General features: G+C 42.2%; 1 protein-coding gene across 2 annotated transcripts in view; it reads left to right on the plus strand.

Moving 5' to 3' along the window:
- The window catches only part of numbl (NUMB like endocytic adaptor protein), a 45,382-nt gene that overhangs the window by 6,431 nt on the left and 17,547 nt on the right, over positions 1–21,404 (plus strand). Inside the window, exon 1 of one of the 2 annotated variants that reach the window (XM_028420402.1) lies at positions 15,551–15,719. The exons of the other annotated variant lie outside the window; for it this stretch is intronic. Coding sequence (XP_028276203.1) covers positions 15,679–15,719 — 41 coding nt within the window. The 5' untranslated portion in view covers positions 15,551–15,678. Of the gene's footprint in view, positions 1–15,550; positions 15,720–21,404 lie in introns of those variants that run through there. 2 annotated transcript variants of the gene reach the window in all.

Raw genomic sequence — 21,404 nt, forward strand, 5'->3', positions numbered from 1 at the left:
CATTGAGCTGTCTAGAGATGTGTGTTGACAGCTCACAAAATTAGACCAAAATGTAGTGTTTAAATGATTGAAATATTGTGCAGTTGTATTTAAAAAATACAAAACTTCAAAAAAGAAGAAAGAAGAAGAAGAAGAAAATAAAACAGGCAATCCAAGTCATCCAGTCTGCCTTTCACATGACAGTCGCAGTGTTTTACGGGGCAGATGGATGAAGCTGCAGGCACAAAAGAAGGAGGTGAGGAGCCATAGGTGCTGCAGAGATGGATAAGGATGAAAGGAGGGCAAGATGGAGGAGGGAGAGCTGTCTGGTTTCGCAGGCGAGCTGCAGTCAAATGCCACCACGAAAAAAAAGGAACAACCATATGGGAGATGAAGATTGTTGATAGTGTTAGCATTTAGACTGGATCGCTCCTGTCGTGACTACAGGCTGTGAGCCAAATGCGTTGTGAAAAGGGCAATAGAATGCAACACTTTGATTGATTAGAGGCCATTACACACAACACCAACCATATTGGAAAATAAAAAGCTAACAGGCAGTGCACGACCTGCAGACCTTTCCTCTGCTCTCTAACTCCCTTTTTCCTTACCTTTGTTTGTAGCTATCTTTCCTACCTTTTGCCACTTTCTTGCAGCTCTCGGTTGTTAATAATAAGCACCTCTTCCTCTCTGCTCTTTGTCTTTCTCAGTCTTCTCCCTTTCCTCTCATTTCTTCATCTTGTCTCACTTTCCCCCCTTCTCCCTCTGCCTCTTTTGGTCAGGGGAAGTGGCAGTCTCTGCCTGTTGGCTCCCAGAGGAACAGACCGGCCTTTGTCTATCTCCTCTGTAGGAAGATGAGTAGCCAGTCCACCCAGTAAGCCCAGCTAGCCCAGTAAGGATTTAAGGTTTGTCCGTGGTGAGCCAGCCACCCAGAACGCTTGTAAATCAGCCAGCCACTCAAGCCAGGGCCTTCCCGGTACCCCGTACAGTCAGTCAGTATTATGTTAGGCAGGCACTCATGACTATTAGGAAGAATGGATGGGAAAGCAGAGTGCAGATGGAGACAGAGAGACTGCAAATCTTAGTTAAATGTTTTCCAAGCATGATCAAAATGTACAATGACTTTGAAACCTGAACAGGGAAGCCAGAATGTGTGTAACTGAAGCTCAATTGATAGAACAATACAACTTAAAGGTAGGGTAGGAGATTTTGAAAACTCAGTGGGAGTCAGGAGCTCACCCTGAAGCCACTCCTCCAATCACATGGACGCGCATCACCTGAAGACGAGCTGCGGTCTGTGACTTCGGCCATCATGCACATACCTCTCTGGTGCACAGAGCAGGAAGAGAGTGACAACCAGCCAATACTCCGTGCAGTGTCACAGATGTTTTTAGCATTTTATAGCTTCCACGGATGATTAATATTCTTCGTTTTAATGCGAAACTAATTGGTTGCTATCGGATTGTAAATAGAAGTTAACACTAATTTAACAAAAAGTGCATCAGAATGAAATCTCCTACCCTACCTTTAAGACATGTCACTATTCTGGTGTGTCCGAAGAACACAGTAGTGAAGAATGCAGTATTAGTTGCAAATGGTAAAGGGCAGGCTCCAGCTGTAGCTTCATTATTAACTTCAGAAAATAGGGATTTTACAGGGTATGCACCAGACTATTTCTTGGCCAAACCCATTTCCAGGAAGTAGTCAGCTAATTAAAGTAAACGAAAGCTCTCTTGGCTGTAGCTTTGTATTTAATGGAGACATATAAGAGTGCTATTGATTTTCTCATCTTGATCTTCGTAGGAGAGTGGATTTAGCATATTTTCCAAACTATCAAATATAGTAATATGTACAGGAAGGAGTGGGTTAATGTTATTATAGCTAGTTGTGCTTCAGCTATGAGAAGAGTCACAGTGACGTTCCAAATGACCTGTAATAAATAAACACAGAGAAGTGTTGAAAGTATAATCCCAGCCTACTGGTTATTGCTATCTTTCTATACACACTAATATGATCACACTCCTGCACAAACTTGCTTTCCCAACCACATCCAAGCCCCTTTTGGGAAAGACGACCAAAAACATCCAGAAACATTGATTTTCTATTATATTTCAAAGCTGAAGCTACTTTACATCATTACGCACAATATGATCTGTCTGATATCATTTTCACAGCTTTGACTGCACTCTGCACGAACTGTACAAGCATGATGAAATCTAGGATAAAGCCATAGTGCTCTCTTTCTCTCCCGCTCTCTCTTTTTTTTAAGTTATGTTCTAATGGATGAGGCTCCAGGCACCTCAGGCCTCAACAAGCCTTAACAAGGAGATCAATACAAAGTATATAGACTGTCGCCCCACAGGCTGTGCCTGCTTTCGCCTCGGATCACAGAGGAATATTGTGGAGATGCCAAGGCGACACCCCGCCAGTGTGGAAATGATTTGATGTAATGGGAACACTATGGTGTGATTAGTACAGACCCTCTCTCTTCATCTTCATTTTTCATCTCTCACCCTGTGCTGCCACTTCACTCTCTGTGAAGTCAACATGTCAGGGGAGGTGAGCATGCATCTATTATTCTCTTTAAGCCCTACCTCCTTTGACATCACAGTAGTAACAGTAGTGTGTGTTACAAGAAGTAGAGGGGAGGAGGATGGGGGAGGTGATGGAGAATAGAAATAAATGGCAGTGAAACTGGACAACAGTCTGACTCAGTCGTGTCCTGGACTGTCCAGTTCACCAGATGGCTGCTTGATATGTGCAGGGAGAACAGACCAAGTCCAGACTTTCTGTGTGTGTGTGCGTGAGTGTGTTTTTACATGCTATTCATCCTATGATGCTTGCTGTGCTCCACATAGGGAATGTGTTATTGCTCTTGCTCTGCATTCCTGAGAGCCAGAGGAAAATCTCAACCCCTTTTAACCGCCTGTTCTCAGCTGTACACCAGCTTTGAAGTGTTTTTCTCCTCTCTAACTCCACACACACACTCTTCACACAGCTCCTTTCCTCACATGGATTTTGTTTACATCCTGGCAGCCAACTCTTGCCGTTCGTGTATATGTCCTGATGCTGAGGTGCTGCTCAGTCAGGCTGTACTTACAGATTTGGACTTACATTACATGATGATTTTATACAAATGTGTGATCATTTTAAGGAAAACAAAAACACATGCTAGTTCTTCCTCACCATCCCATCTCCCTGGAGACTGAATTTGATGGACAGATGCCCAGCCCAATGAGCAGATGCATGTATGCTTGTGTATGTGTTTCTGTGTCTCTTGAATAAAGCTGTTCAGAGACCTTGTGAGGGACACAGTTACCATAAGCATGCATTATGTATCCTGATTACCCTGCACTCTGTTGCACTCATCAGTCACTTCTTTCTCTCAGTTTCACCCAGTTTCTCCACTAATCCCCTGCACATCAAACAGACTGTGTTTAACATGTGGGGGAAAAAATAATAATGAAACATCTCACTGTCAAAAGGCGTCAACTTGGCAAACTAAAGTGAGGAGAGATATGTATGGACCTCACTCACAATGTGCATCACTGCACTGCTGCTTACAGGATATGAACCAAAAATACGAATTGTTGTGAAAATAATGGGAAATGACACAGAGTTCAGTTTGACTCACAGTGCAAGGTGTGGCAGATTTAATATAACACTCTTCTGTGTTATTGTCATGAAACAAAACTTGCATTAAACAAATGTCATACTTAGTTAGGCCTCATGTTATGGCAGCATTCTTATGTCATTAAGCATGTGAATTGTTCCTCAAGATCCTTACCATCTGTGTATTAGAAAGTCATGAATCTCCCTGTGTGTGTCAGTCTGTGCATGGCCCTATGTAGGTCTGTGTTATCTAATACAATCTGTCCCTATCTAATATTCACACTGCTAACCCTTAAGGGGGAGGAGAGGAGAGGAGATTTTGCTTGCCAATAAACACAACTCTCCTCTTGACTTTAAATGGAAATGCTACACAAAACAGTTTAATACACACACACACACACACAAAGTGCACACATGCCGTTGTGGTCCAAGTCAGCATGGATGGATTAAAACACAAGTTGATGCATATGTGTGCATGTGATGTAAATGCTGTACATGCAGCTGGATATTCATGACTATATGTACCATTCATCTCAGTCAGCTTCTTATTATAATCAGTAGCGTGCTACATAAACACACATTTCGGCCAGCCGTTTTATTTTCTAGGACTTATTGTTGGTTTAAAAATGAAAAAGATGTGACGGTACATTTATGTTAAAAGCCTGAACATGACAGATGTCAGGGTGTTTGCTAATGTTTGTAGTTCATCTTCAGTGCAACAATAACTACATTGTGAGGATGTAAACATGTGGAAGCTGTTTTTCCCTGAACCTGACAATGGCCAGCTGGTGTCCTGTGATGCAATGTGAGCTGTAGGCAAAATATAAAATGGATTCAATATTTTGGGATGCTTGTAATTAAAACAATGACATGAAGAATCAAGAGAGATTTGTCTCTTTGTCTTCGCCAGTGTTGTGTTGTCCTTCGCTTCTCTGAGCTTGAGCCTAATAATGCGTTTTTTCTGGCTTTTCTTTCCTTAAAGTAATCAGTGTTTTGGCCTTGGTCTTCTCTTTCTCTCACATCCATTTTTCTTCCAGCGTATTCACTCTGCTAGCGACACACAACAGAGTGGAAAAACAAGAACAGAACTTGAATCAATTACTCTGTGAATGCACTTGATTTAGCGATGCCCTGAATAAGCACTTCTGAAGTGATGCTGCCTGCATCAGGCGAGGCAACTTATTTGTATAAATCAGAGCGGATGGTTGTTGATCTGCTGTCAGCCTACATGCAGATTATAATGAGGGCGGCGCCAAAGAGAGGTGGAAGATTCATGAGTCAGCTTCTCTCTTCTAAAAAGGGCTTGATTTGAGAAGTACAATACACAATACTCAACTTTCATCAAGTTTCCTACTAAAACACCTTTAAATGTGCTTCTGTCTTATGATGATATAAAGAAATGAAAACATCTTTCTTTCCATCACTCTGCTCTTTCTCTTTCCCTGTGTTGCTTGCCATCAAGTATGAGTCACAGCCTTTGCGTCGCAGTGATCTATCTAGGGACCTGTCTCTGAATATGAGACGTCATAGCAGGCTTGTTGGAAGATGTCTGGTTAAGAATAGTTCCATATCTCCAGGGCATTGGTTTGGGGCGTGGTGCTGTGTTTTTTTTTTTTACCAAGACTGTCTCAACACTCTTATGGAGCCATCAGAGAGACAACTGTCCTCCTACTGACAGATGGCCATTTGTGGGGTATGTGTGTGTGTGTGTTTATTTCTGCATACATTTTGGTGAGGATTCTAGTTTTCTTGGGGGGAGGGGAAGAGAAGTTTAGGGATGTAGAAGAGGTGGAGAATTGTGGGGAGAGGTCAGCAGAGGCACAGCTGGTGAGACCCCCACTCCAACCAGCTGCTGCCTCAAAAGAGCCCGTCAGCAGCCCTCACTGCCCGCCTGCCTGCCTGCCTGCCTGGGTGTATGTGACGGCCCCTCTGCTTCTCTTTCTGTCCTGCCCACCCCCCTCTTCACTCACCCTCTGTTGTGTCCCCCTGCAGACTCAGGCCAGCTGTTCCATCCTTTCCCTCACCCTCCCTTGTCAACACATCCTAACTACCATCTTAAAAAACACTTACAAGCATACATGTTATCGAGCGCACACATGTGCATGTGAGTACCTATATATTGCCTGCTGTTGAGGCTGCAATCCAATAAGTCTAATCTGAAGTGTCCCAGGATTCTGTTTGGACTGAGTGAAGCCTGAGACTGGAGGAGATTCCACCAGCTGGGCCTTGGCCCTCCAGGATGGACTTGGCTTCTGCCTTGGTCATGGGCATCAAGTCTCTCCATCCTCATCAGATGTAACTTCAGGGACCTGCTTGCATGTATTTGACATCACAGCCTACCTGGTAACCATTTGTTTATTTATATGAACATTAACTTGCCAAGACTTGAAACATATTTGAGATAGGTAATCATTCAAAGCAGATGATTCAACACTGAAGCATCACGGTGTTGCCAACATGGACTGGAAATTTAAAAGCAAATGAAGAATAAATGAATTCAGGCGTCACGGCTAAGGTGTGTGTGCCAGTGGTGCAAGAAAAGACACAACCTAGAGGCAAGAGAAAGCACAAAGGAAAACAAGCAGACATACAGTGTGACTGTATGTGCATTTTAGACAAAAGATCCATACCCCGATAGCTCACAGCCAGGTTAATGCAGAGGGTTTGTGATTCGACTTTTTCATGAAATAATTTTGCTCCTCTTGGAGTTTTTGGTATTAATCAGCTTTGTCATTTGACCCAGAAGAGTTCATGCGTTCATGTGTGCTTTTACACTAAAAGTGAGATATTAGTGGGTCTTATTAGGTTTTTTTGTCCAATGAAAGAAGCTAACTTAATCTAAGGATGTCATTATATTTACACGCAAATCATAACGTATGCTGTGCAGCAGTTGCTTCTGATATCTGATGTTCTTCATTGCAAGCACCACCTATAGTTCTTGCTCTAATTTCACCACTGCACAACCACAGAAACCTGTAAGAGACATAATTGTGATGGATTACTGATCCCAAAGAGATTGTATGTCCCTCCAAGTTGATTATCATTCTGTGGCTTCCTGGGCGCTAGAGTCTGAAAACATATGCCATGCCTTCATATAACATAATGTGACTAATAATTTGGTGACTTATAAATACATGATTTGCCTGATTAAATTCACATGGTTAAGAGGGAACAGTGATGCTGAACCTTTCTGTAATATATTACATTCTGTGATCCTTGCCCTCCATTAAAATAACTCAAGTTCAAATCTGAACTCAGGGCCACCCAGGCTGCACCTTACCCTTGGTGCTGGGGTGCCACACCCTCTCTCCCTCCCTCTCTCCCGCTCTCCCCCAGTGCTATTGTTCCCTCTATGACAAGGCCCACGTGCCCCCCTATTCAGCCTCCTGGTGGGGGGTAGGCGGGCTCTTTGTCTGGCTGCCATTGTCCCAGACACACGCTTCCATTTGACGGACACACGTGCTGACAAAAGAGAAAGGGAGCAGAAGAGGAGGAGGAGGGGCCACCGCTGGCCATTATTCTCTGCGGTGGTGGTGGTGAAAAGACGAGACACGCTGGCCATCTGTGGTGCGTGTCTGTAATCTGTAGTGACTGGGGGGGACTGCACACACATACACACACTTCTCAGTTTCTAAAAGAATTCCTCTCTTTTGTCTCGCCACACTTTTCTAGGGGCATGATGCCTATTGAGGTGGCTTCCTTTTGCTTTTGAAGAGCTTTGTTTTGTCCTGAAGTGGAGTTTAGAAATAGAAAGTGAACGTCAAAGTGATTGATACTATTAAAGTCAGCCTGAAGTCAAAGTGACAATAAAATATATTCAGTTTCTTTCTCCTGTCCTCCTGTTAAAGTGACTATTGTTCAGTGTCCGTTTTCTGCCCTGAACACCAGTCCTCTTGTCTTTCTGCTCTGTTTCTCTCTCTGGCCCGGCCTCTCTGTCTGAGAGTCTTCACCTCACCAGTGTTTACTCTGTGTATTCACAATCTCCCTCCACTTCCTTTTTTTCCTGGAGTCTAACTGATGTTCTCAAAACTGAAGGCTCTCACATGACAGTGTTTCTAGAAGTCACTGTTAGCTGTAATGTGAGTCACGACTTGTTGCCAAGCGGCTGTCTTACCTTCGTCTTTCCAGATTCCTTTCTTTGCTCTCGCTTTAATTCCTACATTCATTCACTTCCTCGCTTTTCCTTTGTGTGTTTCTGTTCTTGCTCTTTCTGTCAATAATATATTGCATTCATCCTTTTTTGTATATTCAGTTCTTCCAGTTTCTTTATTTGGCCTGACCTTTTTCTCTTTAATCCTCTCTCATTATCTATTTTCTAATCTTTCCCCCTCCAGTCCTTTTACAAAATTACCGAAAGTGACATATCTGGGGAATGCCGCAGGGCATTGCATATCCTTTCATAGAGAGTTAAATCCCATCTTTTGCATTTTCTTCTTTATTTTACATCCAATCTCCACCAGAGAACAAGTGTTCACATTTTAGGGCAATTGAAAGGACATGCATTTACCAAAATATAGCCAAATATAAGTGGCAGCCAATAAAATGGCCAAGAAGATTGTTATGTGTGAGAAGTTAAAATGTGTTTAAACAAGTGAACACTATGTAAAGCTCCCAAAAATCATTTCATGAACATTCCATACATGGAATATTGTTGAATATTTACCCTAAAATCAGGCTTTCAGTCCAAATCTTGAGTGTCACTCCATGTATTGTGATTCAGAAGTCCACAGTGCCACCTCTAACACAATGTATGTCTGCCTGAATATCTGAACCTATTCCTCTGCCAGTGTGTTTCTGCGTGACTGGCTTGGGCTTTTAGTGCCAGTCAATAAGACAGGACAACTCCGTGAAGGTCATTCCATCTCACCTCCCCGCAGAAACCAAAACTCCCAAACCACTGTAAAGGCAGCCACAATGGTAACACAGCCTGACTGTAATTCCTCCATGTTTCTCTCTCTTTTATTACTGTAAATCAGAACAAATCTGTCTCTGAGGTATGATTTGTTTCCTGTGTAGTAAGTTGCTGTTTCACCAGATGTTGCTATAAGGAGGATTGTTATGATGAAGGCAAATAGGAAATGACACAACAGCTTCCTTGTGGCCCAGAAATGCTGCAGGACTCTCTGAGGACAGATTTGAGGGCAGGCAGACAGATGGTTGATGTCACACAGGCAAATAGAGAGACTGACAGACAGATGGATAAACAGGCCGATAAACCTCAGACCTTATGCAATATACATTTACATGTAGAAGAATTTAAAAAAATATAAGAATTTGATTTTTAAAGAATTTGTAATAGATATTTGCCTCCTTAAATACAAACTTTATTCCAAACCAGCAATTATATTAAGATTTTATCTTGTTTCCTGTCTAGGAACACAGACAGACAGAAGCTTGTCAGACAGGCCAGCAGAGAGTGATGGAGCAGATGTTAATTATTATTAAGTCCATTATTATTATTCATGAATGCTTTGTATTGACAATCTGTAGAAATGTGAATTCACTTCACTTTAAGACAGCATGTGTTTTGTATTCAGCACACATTTTATTTGTATATATCAGGAATTGAAGAAGAAAAAAACTCTTCCTGTTATGACAGAAGGTCAGAGGTTAACAGGTGAGTGAAAGTGAGTGGATAATGACAAATGCACAAAATGTGCACAGGCAGCTGGTCTGTTACAATGACTGTGATGCAGCTGCTATCCAGCAGGGGCGCTGTTGCACTTGCAACAAAGATCAGTGCTTTGTAAGGGCCTCTCCTCTTCTCCACCCCTCCATGGCATGATAAATGCTATTATCCTCTGTGCAAAAGTAAGACAACAGCCTGCAGATTACAGTGACTTTGTTTTGTATATGAGGTGTATCAGGGAAATAAGAATACTGTGTGTTTTCGGACCCATCTATGTTCATCCATAAATTGGCTGATTAGATGTGCTGTCACTCAGATTTTATTTAAATTCATCCTAAAGTAATTAATTTATGATGCACTTTTATGATGAGCTCTGGTTAGCTGTTATCAAGCAGCAACTGTTTTAAGTAAAAGAGATAGTTAGCTTATGTCAAAGTTAACGGATGACAGCACGAACTGTGTACGTGGGAGAAAGTTGCACAGTGCAGGGTGTGCAGGTGTGAAATAAAGCCGTCAGTTGTTTACCTTTTTTCAGGGTAATAACAAGTTCCGTCCTGTACACTGTTCTTTTCTCTAACTATATCTGATTGTTTTGCCGGCTGAAGCAATGCAGCAGATGATTAAGAGAGTGATGTTTCTTTTGTGTTTCTGCATCTCTCTGCTCCACAGTAGCAAGACCTTGTTGTGATCTGCCAAGAGGGAGGTCTCCATTCACTCACAATGTTGTCACTGTCTGGTTCTGTCCTCACCCTCATCTGATCTCAGCACAGTGAAAGAAATGTGTGTGTGTGTGTACTGATGCTGCTCTCCACTTCCTCTGCCTTCCTCTCTCTTTCTATTTTTGTTCTTTTCCAGAGTTTTTCTCCCAAATATCTGTCACCCCCCCTTTTATTTTCCCTCTCAGTCTCCTCACACTCTTCCAGCCCACAAAAAAACCATACCATTGGTTGCCATGGGATCCGGTTGCCATGCAGCAGCAAGGTTTTCATGTGGTCCTCAGATGTATATGTGTCTACTGTAGCGTGTCGGAGTTTGGATGCCATGTTGATTAGTAATAGTGACAGAGAGGTGCTGCCATTGCCGGACCCATACTAGAGTATAGACACACATACATAAGGCTATTGATGCTTTATCATGTAAGCTAGTACCAAATGTGTTTACATTTACGTGAGTGGGTTTACATTTATCAGCCTTTGTGTATGTGTGTGTGTGTATTGAAGCCACTTGAAGGCATAACCCCCTCAATCATTTTACAACTGGTCAGTGAGGCTTTGTCTATAACTACAGGCTTGGTCTGTGGAGAAAGATAAGTCTGGGATAATGGAGACATATGATGATGGAGAGTCATTGAGGAGAGGAGAGCTGGACGAGGGATGGGTAGAGAAAGAAAAAAAAAAGAGAGTGGTATTGACCAGAGGTGGGGATCGATCAAGCCGCCCGTCAGGATAAAGCAGTGGATTTGGCTGTCACGCATCGCTATTGGACAACCTGTCCATTAGGTGCAGTTTTACAGATTGTGACAGGAAGAGAATGCGGTGGTTTTGTGGATTCTTTGACAGAGTTGACTGGGTAAATTAAATGTATCAGGCTGTCTTATCAGTAGATGATTGGTTGGCTTGTGTTTGGTTAATCAGAAGTCAGTCAGGCAGTAAGACGACATGATGACAGTGGCTAAACTCCCAACAAAGCATCGAGAGCTCATCTGCTTACAGCCCACAGCTAATGAAAAGGATGTTGGATGAATGCTAATGATGCTCTGTAACCTGTGTGAAAAGGTAAGTTTCACTGGAACAACTTTATATAGCTGATATAAATCATTATAGTCTTACTTACTGCTCCTCTGAGCAGAATTCAGACTGAATTCCTTCACAATAAAGTCTTTATATGCTCCAGTCTCTTCAGTTTTTATGCTGCTGAATTACAGACCAGTCTTTACATGTTTTGTGGACGCACGCCTACACACACTTTTTGAGGTTTAGAGTGCATGCTTTAAGGATGTGTTATGTTGAGGGAAATAGTTCAAAGGCCTTCACTTGGCTTAGTGTTAGTACAGAAAACAGCACTTTGTTTACTTATTTGTATGAACGTTATTGTTCTTTTACCTGATTTATGATTTACATATAGTTTTTTTAAAGAAAAAAGAAGAGGCCGTTACCCAGCTTAAAAAAAATAAAAAATAAAAATAGATAGCTCAGTTATGTAAATGTTAGTCAAAAGTGTTTATTCTGTTACATCCAGAGATTAAAGTCCAAACAGCATCATTTATCAGACACAGCTGGTGGAGTCTAAGTCAAAATCAGTGTCTTTTGCTTTAAAGTCCTGCGGTTTACTGCATGAAATCTTTTTAAGGTCAGCTTTAACTGACAAATTGGCCTGATTTCATTTTCACTCAAATCACAAGCAGCTTTATGACAAATCAATGCTAATAAAGTGGAAGGACTTGATGAAGGACTTGCCCAGTAATCACAGTTAATTTGCCCTAGTGTCGTTGCAGACTCAGCGGAGGTACTCTTGTTTTTGTGCATGTCTCTGTATGAGGCAATGCTCGGTCAATGGCACAGTGGAAGATTGCTTATTTGCACATGACGGCTGTTTATTGAGTATTTGTTACTTTACAGATGATTAATCGTGGTTGTGTGTGTGTGTGTTATTGTGTGTTACGTGGAGCCTAATTTACATTCAGACTGTGTTGGCTAAAATAACAGGCTGTTAGGGAGTCACTGAGGCATGGCGGTTGTAAAACCACAGAGTCTCCGATTTAACATGCTCACAGACACACACATATTACACACACAGTATGATTACGTTTCTTTGTTTTTGCTCTAACTGGTGGGAAAGCTCATTTGAAACACGTGCCAGAGGGCTTACTTAACTGTGAGCAGGAAGTGTGTGGTTACCACCTGGCTGGTGAGATCATCATGTTTCATAACTACACAGCAGTTTTAATAGGCTTATGTTAGTGTCTGCCCAGTAGACAGATATACACAATCAGACAGATGCCTGCAGACACACACACACAACATAAAACAGCTCTGATGCAGTGCAGAACTAAAGACTTTCCTCTGGCTAGTTAACATCTTCTTTGTCTCTTTCCGGCTTTGTCTTCCACTCTCCCTTCTTATTTTTAGATCCTTTTCTTTCTCACCCTCCTCTTCTTTCTCTGTGTGCATCTCAGTCGTGGAGGATTGCAAAAGAAAAGGGACGAGGAGGAGGACAAGTTAATAGTGAATATACAATTCAGAGCAAATGATTCGTTTAAAACAAAGGAAACAAATGAAACTTACTCGTGATACTAACGTTAATAAGCCAACTTTGTGTCACCCCCATAGTTTAATATGACAACTTTGTGCCCTGAAATTATGTCCCAGCATAAAGTAACATGAATACCATGGAGACAGATGTGTGGGGTTTTAATCTCTTTTTGTAAATGTCACAGGTGTTGTTGTGCGTCTTTCAATAATAGGAAGCACCTAACCCTTCAGTCAAATGTGCTGCTTGTGTGACAGTAATACAATATGTCGACACTTGGATATCAGGCACATTTAGTGTGGATCGTTTCAGTTTTAGAAACATATGCAACAGGATAACTGAGATTTTGAGTCTCCTCCTCGTCTTTGTTGTCAAAGTGGGATTAACGTGTTTGGGATGAATGGATTAGAGGTGGTTGTTAGTTTTATGGATTTTTGTATTAGCCGCATATGTACAAATGTATTTGTTTTCTACTCTGACTCAGTGAACATTAATACAAGTTTCCCCATGGGAGTGTTTAGGCAGAGCTGAATCACAAATGATGTTAGGCCTGTCGGTGTTTACTGTCACTTCTGTCAGCAAGCTGTGACATAGAAACAATGAGTATAAAGTAAAGGTATAAAGAGAAATGGTGCTGATTGTTTCCAGTATGCCACAAATACTCAGAAAGCTGTGTCTGAAACAGACACGTGAACAAAGCCATAAGCACAACAAGGACGTTTTGATCCCTCTCAGTCTCATCCATCGCTGATCTCTGGCTCTGGGTGTTGGAGGGTAAACAGCTTAACTGGAATCATGAAAGCTTGGGAATGTGTGAGAGATATTGCTCACGCTCAACACTATGCTGAGTCTCCAGCCTCAGTCCTCCACTCCAAAGCCTTACCTATAACCTTAAACCCAGGCTGCAGATCAGCCTTCACACAATCTGATATCACATTATTAATAATCTGATGATGATATCAGATGTGCAGGCCAATGCTGCCTGTTCCATGCACCAGTCATCGTTCAACTGGCAGCTTGTGATGGACTTGGAGAGATGACTCAACACATTCTGTGTCTTTTGCTATCCACACAATTGAAGCCAGTGCACATAAGAATTTACATCACCACACTTCCAAATGTGTTTTAAAGGCTTCTTTGTGATCACATTCTTCTACCTGGGCTCCATCATCCTGCACATAGAGGAAGTAACTCAGCTGTGACTGGCCATCCCTTCTGTGCAATCAGGAAGCAAATGTATATTCAGACCCATTGCATTATGTCAGGACGTATATGTTCCCGAATTCCACTGAGCATTCAAAACTGGAATTTTGTATGTAAGATGAAATTCAGAGTAAGGTTTGAAATGGTTCTAGCACCCTTCATAGTCCTCTAAACCTACCAGCCACTCCTAGCTGACAACATTCTCTCTTCGTCCATCTCTTTAAATCTAGGAATGTAATTTTCCACAAGCTTCACATAAAAACCTCTTACAGGCTCAAGGTCAGATCCCCCTTCATGTCCACGTGTGCTGCTAGCCCTTAATCCCCAAACCACTCACCTGTAGAAACAACTCTCTGGCCCCCTTGTTCAAGCTCAATTACCACTCCTCTGCCAGCCTGACCCACCTCAGCTCCAGCTCTTGTCTTTTCACTTCCCATCTCTCCCAAACACCCAATAACCATTTTCTTTCTGCATGCTTTCCACAAAACCCTTCCAACTCCCTTCTAGCCCCACATATTTATTCCTTAACCCAGTGTTCAGTTTAACCCCCATATATACATCTCCATAACTTGATCTGTTGTACTAGCCACCAACATTTAACCTCTGTCCTTTAAGGAGGAAGTCTGTCTGGACTTGGAGCGCACTGTTGAATGGTGACCAGTTAGAAAGAAATGATCTTTCCAGATCTCAATGTTCCACTTTTCATGTCTGATTGAGGATGGAAGCTCGAAAAATAGAAGAGAACCTCAGACTGTCAGCAGTCGAGTTGTTTCAGCGTGAATACCACGCACCATGAACACGACAATGTACAAAAGAAATGTCCTCAAAAGTTCACTGTATGTCTCCAACAACCTCTTCAAACTAATTTCTTAGTGAACTTGGAAAGCACATTTCCTGTAACTGTAACTCTAAACCAAACACCAGCACAGGCCAGTTCACATCAACACTTAATCTCAGCATTCAGAGAAAGATCGCTCAAGCTTTTTCTCATAATCCATATGTCTCTTTTGTCTCTCTTTGCTTTGCCAGCAAATATTTTTCCAGCTCAACGATCTGGAACAAAAACCACAATATCCAAAAAACATCACAAATATGCACACAACCAGGTGTTTTAGGGATGTGGTGTGTAGATTTCATCATTTTGCAAAGTGAAGCCTGAATTAATCAGACACTCGGAACTCTGTGACCTGCTCGACAGCATCCGGCACTGGGAAAGCAGCCCTCTTCCGTGTGTCTGGTGGAAACACACAGCCAGGCTTAGCTACTAAAACACATCCTGCAAGCTCTGGCCCTATTCCCCAGGTTCAGCTCCAGCTCCAGCGCCTGTCCCCAGGCTCCAGCCCCGCTTCTCGCCCTCTCCCCCAGTGCACTCTTGACCAGTGCGCCCATAGCAGATGGAGAGCAAAAGAAAACTGTGTCACCACCCGCCATGACTCACTTAATCACCCCTCCCCTTTCTTTTTTCTCTATTACACTCTTTTTCTCTTTCTATCCTCCCACTCCCTTCTTTCCTTACTCCCAGGATTTGGAGCATCAAACATTGATTTGTCTTTATTTTTAGAGCAGCTGTGAGTCTATATGTGCTTGTGTGTGCTGCATTTGTTAGTTTGTCTGTATAGCAGACGCTCATCCACACTGTTTCGTGGGCAGTCTGATTGTGTTTGGGTGCATCAGCGTACATGTATTTGAAAATGTGTGCAGGCTTCTTTTTCCAAGTTAATCCCTTAAGAAGAGGTGTGGTTCTCTCTCTCTGTCTCTCTCTCTCTCTCTCTCTGTCTCTCTCTCTCTCTCTCTCTGTCTCTCTCTCTCTGTCTCTCTCTCTCCCTCCCTCTCTCTTCACACTCGCGTTCCTCTCTGTCCCTCACAGCGCAGTATCATCACATGCTCTCTCGCTCCTCTCCTCCTCTCATCTCTTCCTTGCGCTGCTGTTATTGCTGTGGCCACTAGTCTGAGGGAGTTCTTTCTCTGAGCTTGTCATCTCTGCATCTCCTCATCTGTTCCTGTGTGAGATGAGTTCTTGGGGCGAGATGGGGGAGGCCATTGAACTCAGGTGAGTCAGATACAGAGGTGGGTGTGTGGATGTGTGTGTGTGTGTGTGGGGGGGGGTGTGTATGTTTGTGCAGGAGCTCACAGTTGACATCCACATGCACCTTTACTTTGACGGGATCGGTGCATAAATGTAATATTTTGTGTGTGTGTTTGTTTATGATTATGCACCTGGATGTATTTTTGCTTCTAACTGGGTCGACTGTACCGTTACCGTAGCAATCAGCACCTTTTCTCAGCCTCACCTTCTTTTCTGTCCATCATGTTGACCCTGTTTCTGTAAGAGAGAAAATCTCTGAGCTCTATAGAGGTCAACGGAAGATCTGTGCTTTTCCTGACAGTGTGTTGTTGTTGTTGTTGTTTAACTTATTGGCTATGCTGGCATTTTCTCTCACTGCCAAACTGATAATAGGACTTGTCCAGCCTGTAGCCACAGGGCTCATAGCGGCTAATAGCCTTAGCAGATGCATTAGCCTGCATGCCCATATGGAAGAGATTAAACCTGCTAAATTGATACTAACACCCAACATTTTTTTCTTTGCACAGCATCGGTACATTGCACATGCATGAATAGCTTGTGTTTGTGTGTCTGTAGACACCTGTCGAACACTTTCCCCTGAGCACAGTGTGTTTTCAAGCCTTTTAGCTTATAATAAATCCCCCACCAAATGCAATGCTTCCTCTTTTTTCTTCCCTCCCTGGCCTATGATTAGATAATCGAGGAGGCCAGCTCTCATGTGTGTTGCACAAAAGAAAGAGAACCAGGCGCGAGAGTGAGGCGACAGAGACCTCTGTGATAAGTGAAATGAGGACAAGACAGAGACTCAACAGGAGGGTGAGGATGAGCGGTGTGAACATGAAAGCAGAGTCAGAGGGAGTTTAAAGAATGTTCTTCTTTTAAGACACATAGAAACAGGAGATAAAAATAGTGAGATATCTTGTTTGTCTCTAATTACACCAAAATGCAGCAGCTTTGAATCTACACAGACGTAGACACTATTTTGTGAGTGAGTTCAGATTTTGTGAAAACAGCTAACATAATTGTTCTCCGACACAACACTGATGTAAAATCTGCACAGCTGAAGCTCAAGGGTGGAGCTGTTAATATGCTGAGACACTGTAACAGAAACAGTTTAGCAAAGCTTAAAGTTGTTGGTGTTGACTTCACGAAAAGTAGACTTGTACGTTTTTGAGGCTCTCAATGTTTCACGTTGGTGTGAATTGTCTCCTGTCTGGAATGCGCCCAGATTATTGTTCAATTTCTTCGCTGAGCGTGCTTCATCTCTGAGATGAAAGTGTGCCGTGCACTTTCCTGTCATATCAGATGTGTGGTACACATGACAAGCTGGCCTGTGGCTCTGGTCTAGACTGATAGGAGGGGATACAAAGTTTAGAACACAATATGATACCAGAGCATATCGACTAGACTGCTCTACTTCATGCCTGGCTGCACTGTGTTTAGATTAACTTTCCCCGTACACACACACACACACACACACACACACATGCGCGCGCACACACACACACACACACTGTCACAGTTACAGACTAGCATGCAAACGTGAACACAGCTTTGACACAGATGCAGATGCTCATCTATACACTACACAAGCACACACCCCCATAGAGCTAGCCAGATAGCTAGGTTTATGTCCTCTTTGCCTGCTGTTCCAAGGGCAGAGGGGGATTTGGATATTGTTACGTTAATCTGCCTTTTGTGTCTTGGACCCATTCAGACACACAAGCGCACACAGACAGGTATGAATACATGCACATATACACTCAGACCGTTACAGGAAATCTGTCCTGCCTCATGCCAAAGGACTGTATAATACCTCATGTCTGTGCCATAGATAACACTGACCGACTGTTGTCATATTTTATTTCAATTTTCTGTAAATAATGTCTATGCTGTTTATTTTTACCATTAGCAGTATATGTTTAGTATGCTGAGTGTCTGTATATTGCTGCTGTAATAGTGAAATTTCCCAGCTTGGGATGAATAAAGTACTTCTATTCTATTCTATATTGCTGTGGAGGGACAACACAATGTTTTTCTTATAAATAAGATTCAAATAATTCTGCAGGAACATGCAGAGATGCACACATACACACACACACAGAGAGTCTTCACAAGGCTTAACATAGGTGGGTGGGAAAAAACAGCGGCAGGAGGGGCAGTGACACAGCACTGTGATAAGCCTGGAGGAAGAGGATAATAGGTGTGGGAGATGTGTGTGTGTGTCTCCTGGTGTAGAGGTGATGACTACACAGTCTCACATGTCCTAGACTTCGTGTGATGCAATGTGACACATTAAACCCAAAAGATGGGGAACAGAATTTTAATTTCTTCTGCATTTGATACTTTTTTTAATGATTTAAATTCTTTCTCGTAGGAAAACGCTTTGCACACAATCTAACTCGCCTCAAGATTATCAGCTGCTTGGCTGCAGTGAGTGAGACAGGCTGAGAGGAAACGTGTTTGTTGCATGTTTATATGTGTAAAAACGTCGCCTTGTGTATGAGCATGATGTGGTAAGGCTATTTAATATGTGAGACAGATGAGAAGCCAGATAATCTCATTTAATCATGGCAGAGTTAATTATAGAATTATATATTCATATATATTATATTTGTAGTGCTGACAATTCAAGAGTGCTGTGTTAAGTTGACTATCTGACTTTATTGTCAGCTTCATCATGTATGTATGTATGTTGTAGTTTAACTTCCTTATAGTATAAATCAAATGTTTAAACTTAATTTAAGACAAACCTTTTGCAACAAGCTTGTCTGCCATTTCTTTTGCTACCATGGCAACAAGTATGTTATTAGCCTGTAATTTTTGCGTGCAATTATTTCTTCAATCACAGCAGAGCTGGCAGGTTGACTTAGTGACCAGGCTACTTTTTTAGTCAAAGTCTCCTAATCAGAATAGCAAAAAATGTATTAAATAAGACTGAATTAAAACAACATAAGAAGATTGTGTGTTTGTTCTCCTGTGATGTTCAGTGATAAGCTGATTAAAAGAGAAGCTTTATCCAGGTGAAAATGTCTCCTAGTTTTATAGAAATAACAGTAAAACGATTCCTCACACCTCCCGTCCATCATTACGCATCCATCATTGCTGCTTCAGCACCTGTGTGTACACATTTTGTGCTTTTGTTACATCAACATGTTCAGTTTGCCTGAGCAGATGTGCATGAAGACTGATGATACCTCAGATAATCTACAGACAAAATATGTATGTTTATCAAAGTGCAGGCTGTGGATGTAAAAACTGATTCAGATTCAAAAAGATGGATGACAGAGAGTCCCCACAGCAGGTTACTTGTTTCAGGTGGGTTTTGATTGCAGAGTAAAGTGCCAATGACAGATGTGATCCTGGATCAGCAGGTTGAGTCACCTCTTCATCCATCACCATGGTCACACCTTCTTTCTTACGCTCTTTTCCCTCTTTGCTGTGATCGCACCATAAATTGTCAAACTGCATTGCAGACTGAGTCACAGTGGGCCCGTCAATCTCATTATACAAGGTGGCCCCACACACACACAATGACTATAATTATATTAGGACAGCTTTCTGTAATGGTCCACCCTGCCTAGCATCCCCCCTGAACGATCATGTTGCATTAGAGGGTCAGAGGAAGGACAGGACGTGTTTGTGTGCCTGCCAGTCAGAGTCAATCTAATTGCTGTCTGTTAAGTACGTTGACACTGACACGCACACATGCTTGGACTCTCAGCAGACATTTGAGTTATCTAACTTGTTATCCTCTGACACTGAAGAGAAGCCACAGACTGCACCATTAAATACAAGATAATCAATATGACCAACTTGTTAGGTGGGACTCGCCCCTTTTGACTGCTCTGTGATAGAAACTGAATGCAATTAGAATTGCAATCATAATGTGCATTTTCAGTGGCTGTTTGTGAGTATGAAGAAAAATGGGGGAATAAAATGACACTTTGCTTCAGCTGTGACAGATTTCTTGTCACATTTTCTTCTCGCTGAGTCAAATGTACCGAGAAATGACTGCAGTGTGAGGTTGTTGGATATTGAATTATTTGCTGGCAATAAATTTAAACAGTTCTTTTTTATTAAAGATATGCTTTCTATTTTATTTGTTACATTTAAAACATATGAACACAGCACGTAGTACAGTACAGGAAACACACTGGGGAATCTGATAGAAAGGCTTCATTAATAATGCATTTAACAATATGGAAAATCATTCAAGGACATGTACACAGTGTTCAGTGTTATGAGTTATAAGATATATTGACCAGGGACAGTATGGGGAGCAGTGCATAAAAACTACTATGGATTGTAGATTGGTTCTGAATTTTATTAACGGACAGATATATGATCCAATATACTCCTTTTATAATGTGGTTTAGGGAGCAGGCTGAGCTGTGTGTGTGTGTGTGTGTGTGGTGACAAAGACAGCATGGTGCCTGCTGGCTCTGCTTCAGCTGCCTCTGTACACACTCTTAATCTCAAACATAAGGAGCTATCAGTGATGCAGTGTGTGGTCATCTTACCTCTTCACTTGCAGTATGCTTCATAAACCACCTACACACTGTGCTGTTGCTATAGAGCACCTTCACTTCTTTTTTTTGAAAAACGATTTGCTCACTGTAGCTGCTGCACCTCAGGGCGTATGCTTCACGTTGGCTCATGAGGCCGCCTGAGCACAGTTCAGGTTTATGTCTGTATTTAAGCCTATGTCTGTGTTGACCTGAAAAATATCACCTCACTGTCAAGTTTTTTTTGTGTGACTCTGCTTTCACTTCATAGTGATGATGATCAGAGACAATGAAGCAGGTTGTTATTTTTATTTTGTTAGATTTTTGTAATTGAATGAAGCATTTTGCTTTTTTCCTAAAAAAAGACCAAAAAAACACATCGATAAAGTGTAGACATCTCACAGGTTGCTCTTAACTTGTCATGCTAACAACATGTGTTTGGTCAGCCAACTGCAACAGCTGCAGCTTCCTCAGCTGTTTCACTCTCGGTGGCAAACACTGAGCAGGAGAAGTGTCATTGTTTCACACTCACTGTTGTAATGTGTTATGACTACACACCCAGGTACTCATAGTGCACTGTATATATCGCTACATAGACAGAATAAGTACAGACAGCGGCGAGCACTAGTGGTTTCTCTGGGGCTGTTCCTGCTGTGGTTGTCTCTGTTAAAGACAGACCCTTCAGAGGAACCTTTCCATGATGGGACGCTGAACTTACAGCAGCCCGGAGCACACTCTCTGTGTTTGTCTCCTACACACTACACATATACACAACCCAACACAGCCTCATAAAACCCTACAATAAATAAGGCCATCCTGTCCTGGGTCAGACTTCAGTCTAAACAAAAGTGCCCTGGTTTATCTCTGCAACATCATCCTCCTTTATTATTTAATGACACACAAACACACACACACCACCTGTCGTTTTCACTGAGCATGTGCTTGTGAGAGAGGAAGAGAGACAGACAGTTTTTGATGATAGTAACTTTCAGTGTCCCTATGTGGGTCACTCAGTGTCAGCTCTGCAAGTCCGCAGGGCCCAGAAACTGGGTCAGTTTGTGGTGTGTGTGTGTGTCTATACAGTATACATGTGTGTCAGCATAATGTGCTTGTGTTTTTGATTTAATCCTATTAGCTTATAATTTGTCCATTTTGTTCACAG

Source organism: Parambassis ranga, chromosome 13, assembly GCF_900634625.1.
Source record: "Parambassis ranga chromosome 13, fParRan2.1, whole genome shotgun sequence".
Lineage (NCBI taxonomy): Eukaryota > Metazoa > Chordata > Actinopteri > Ambassidae > Parambassis > Parambassis ranga.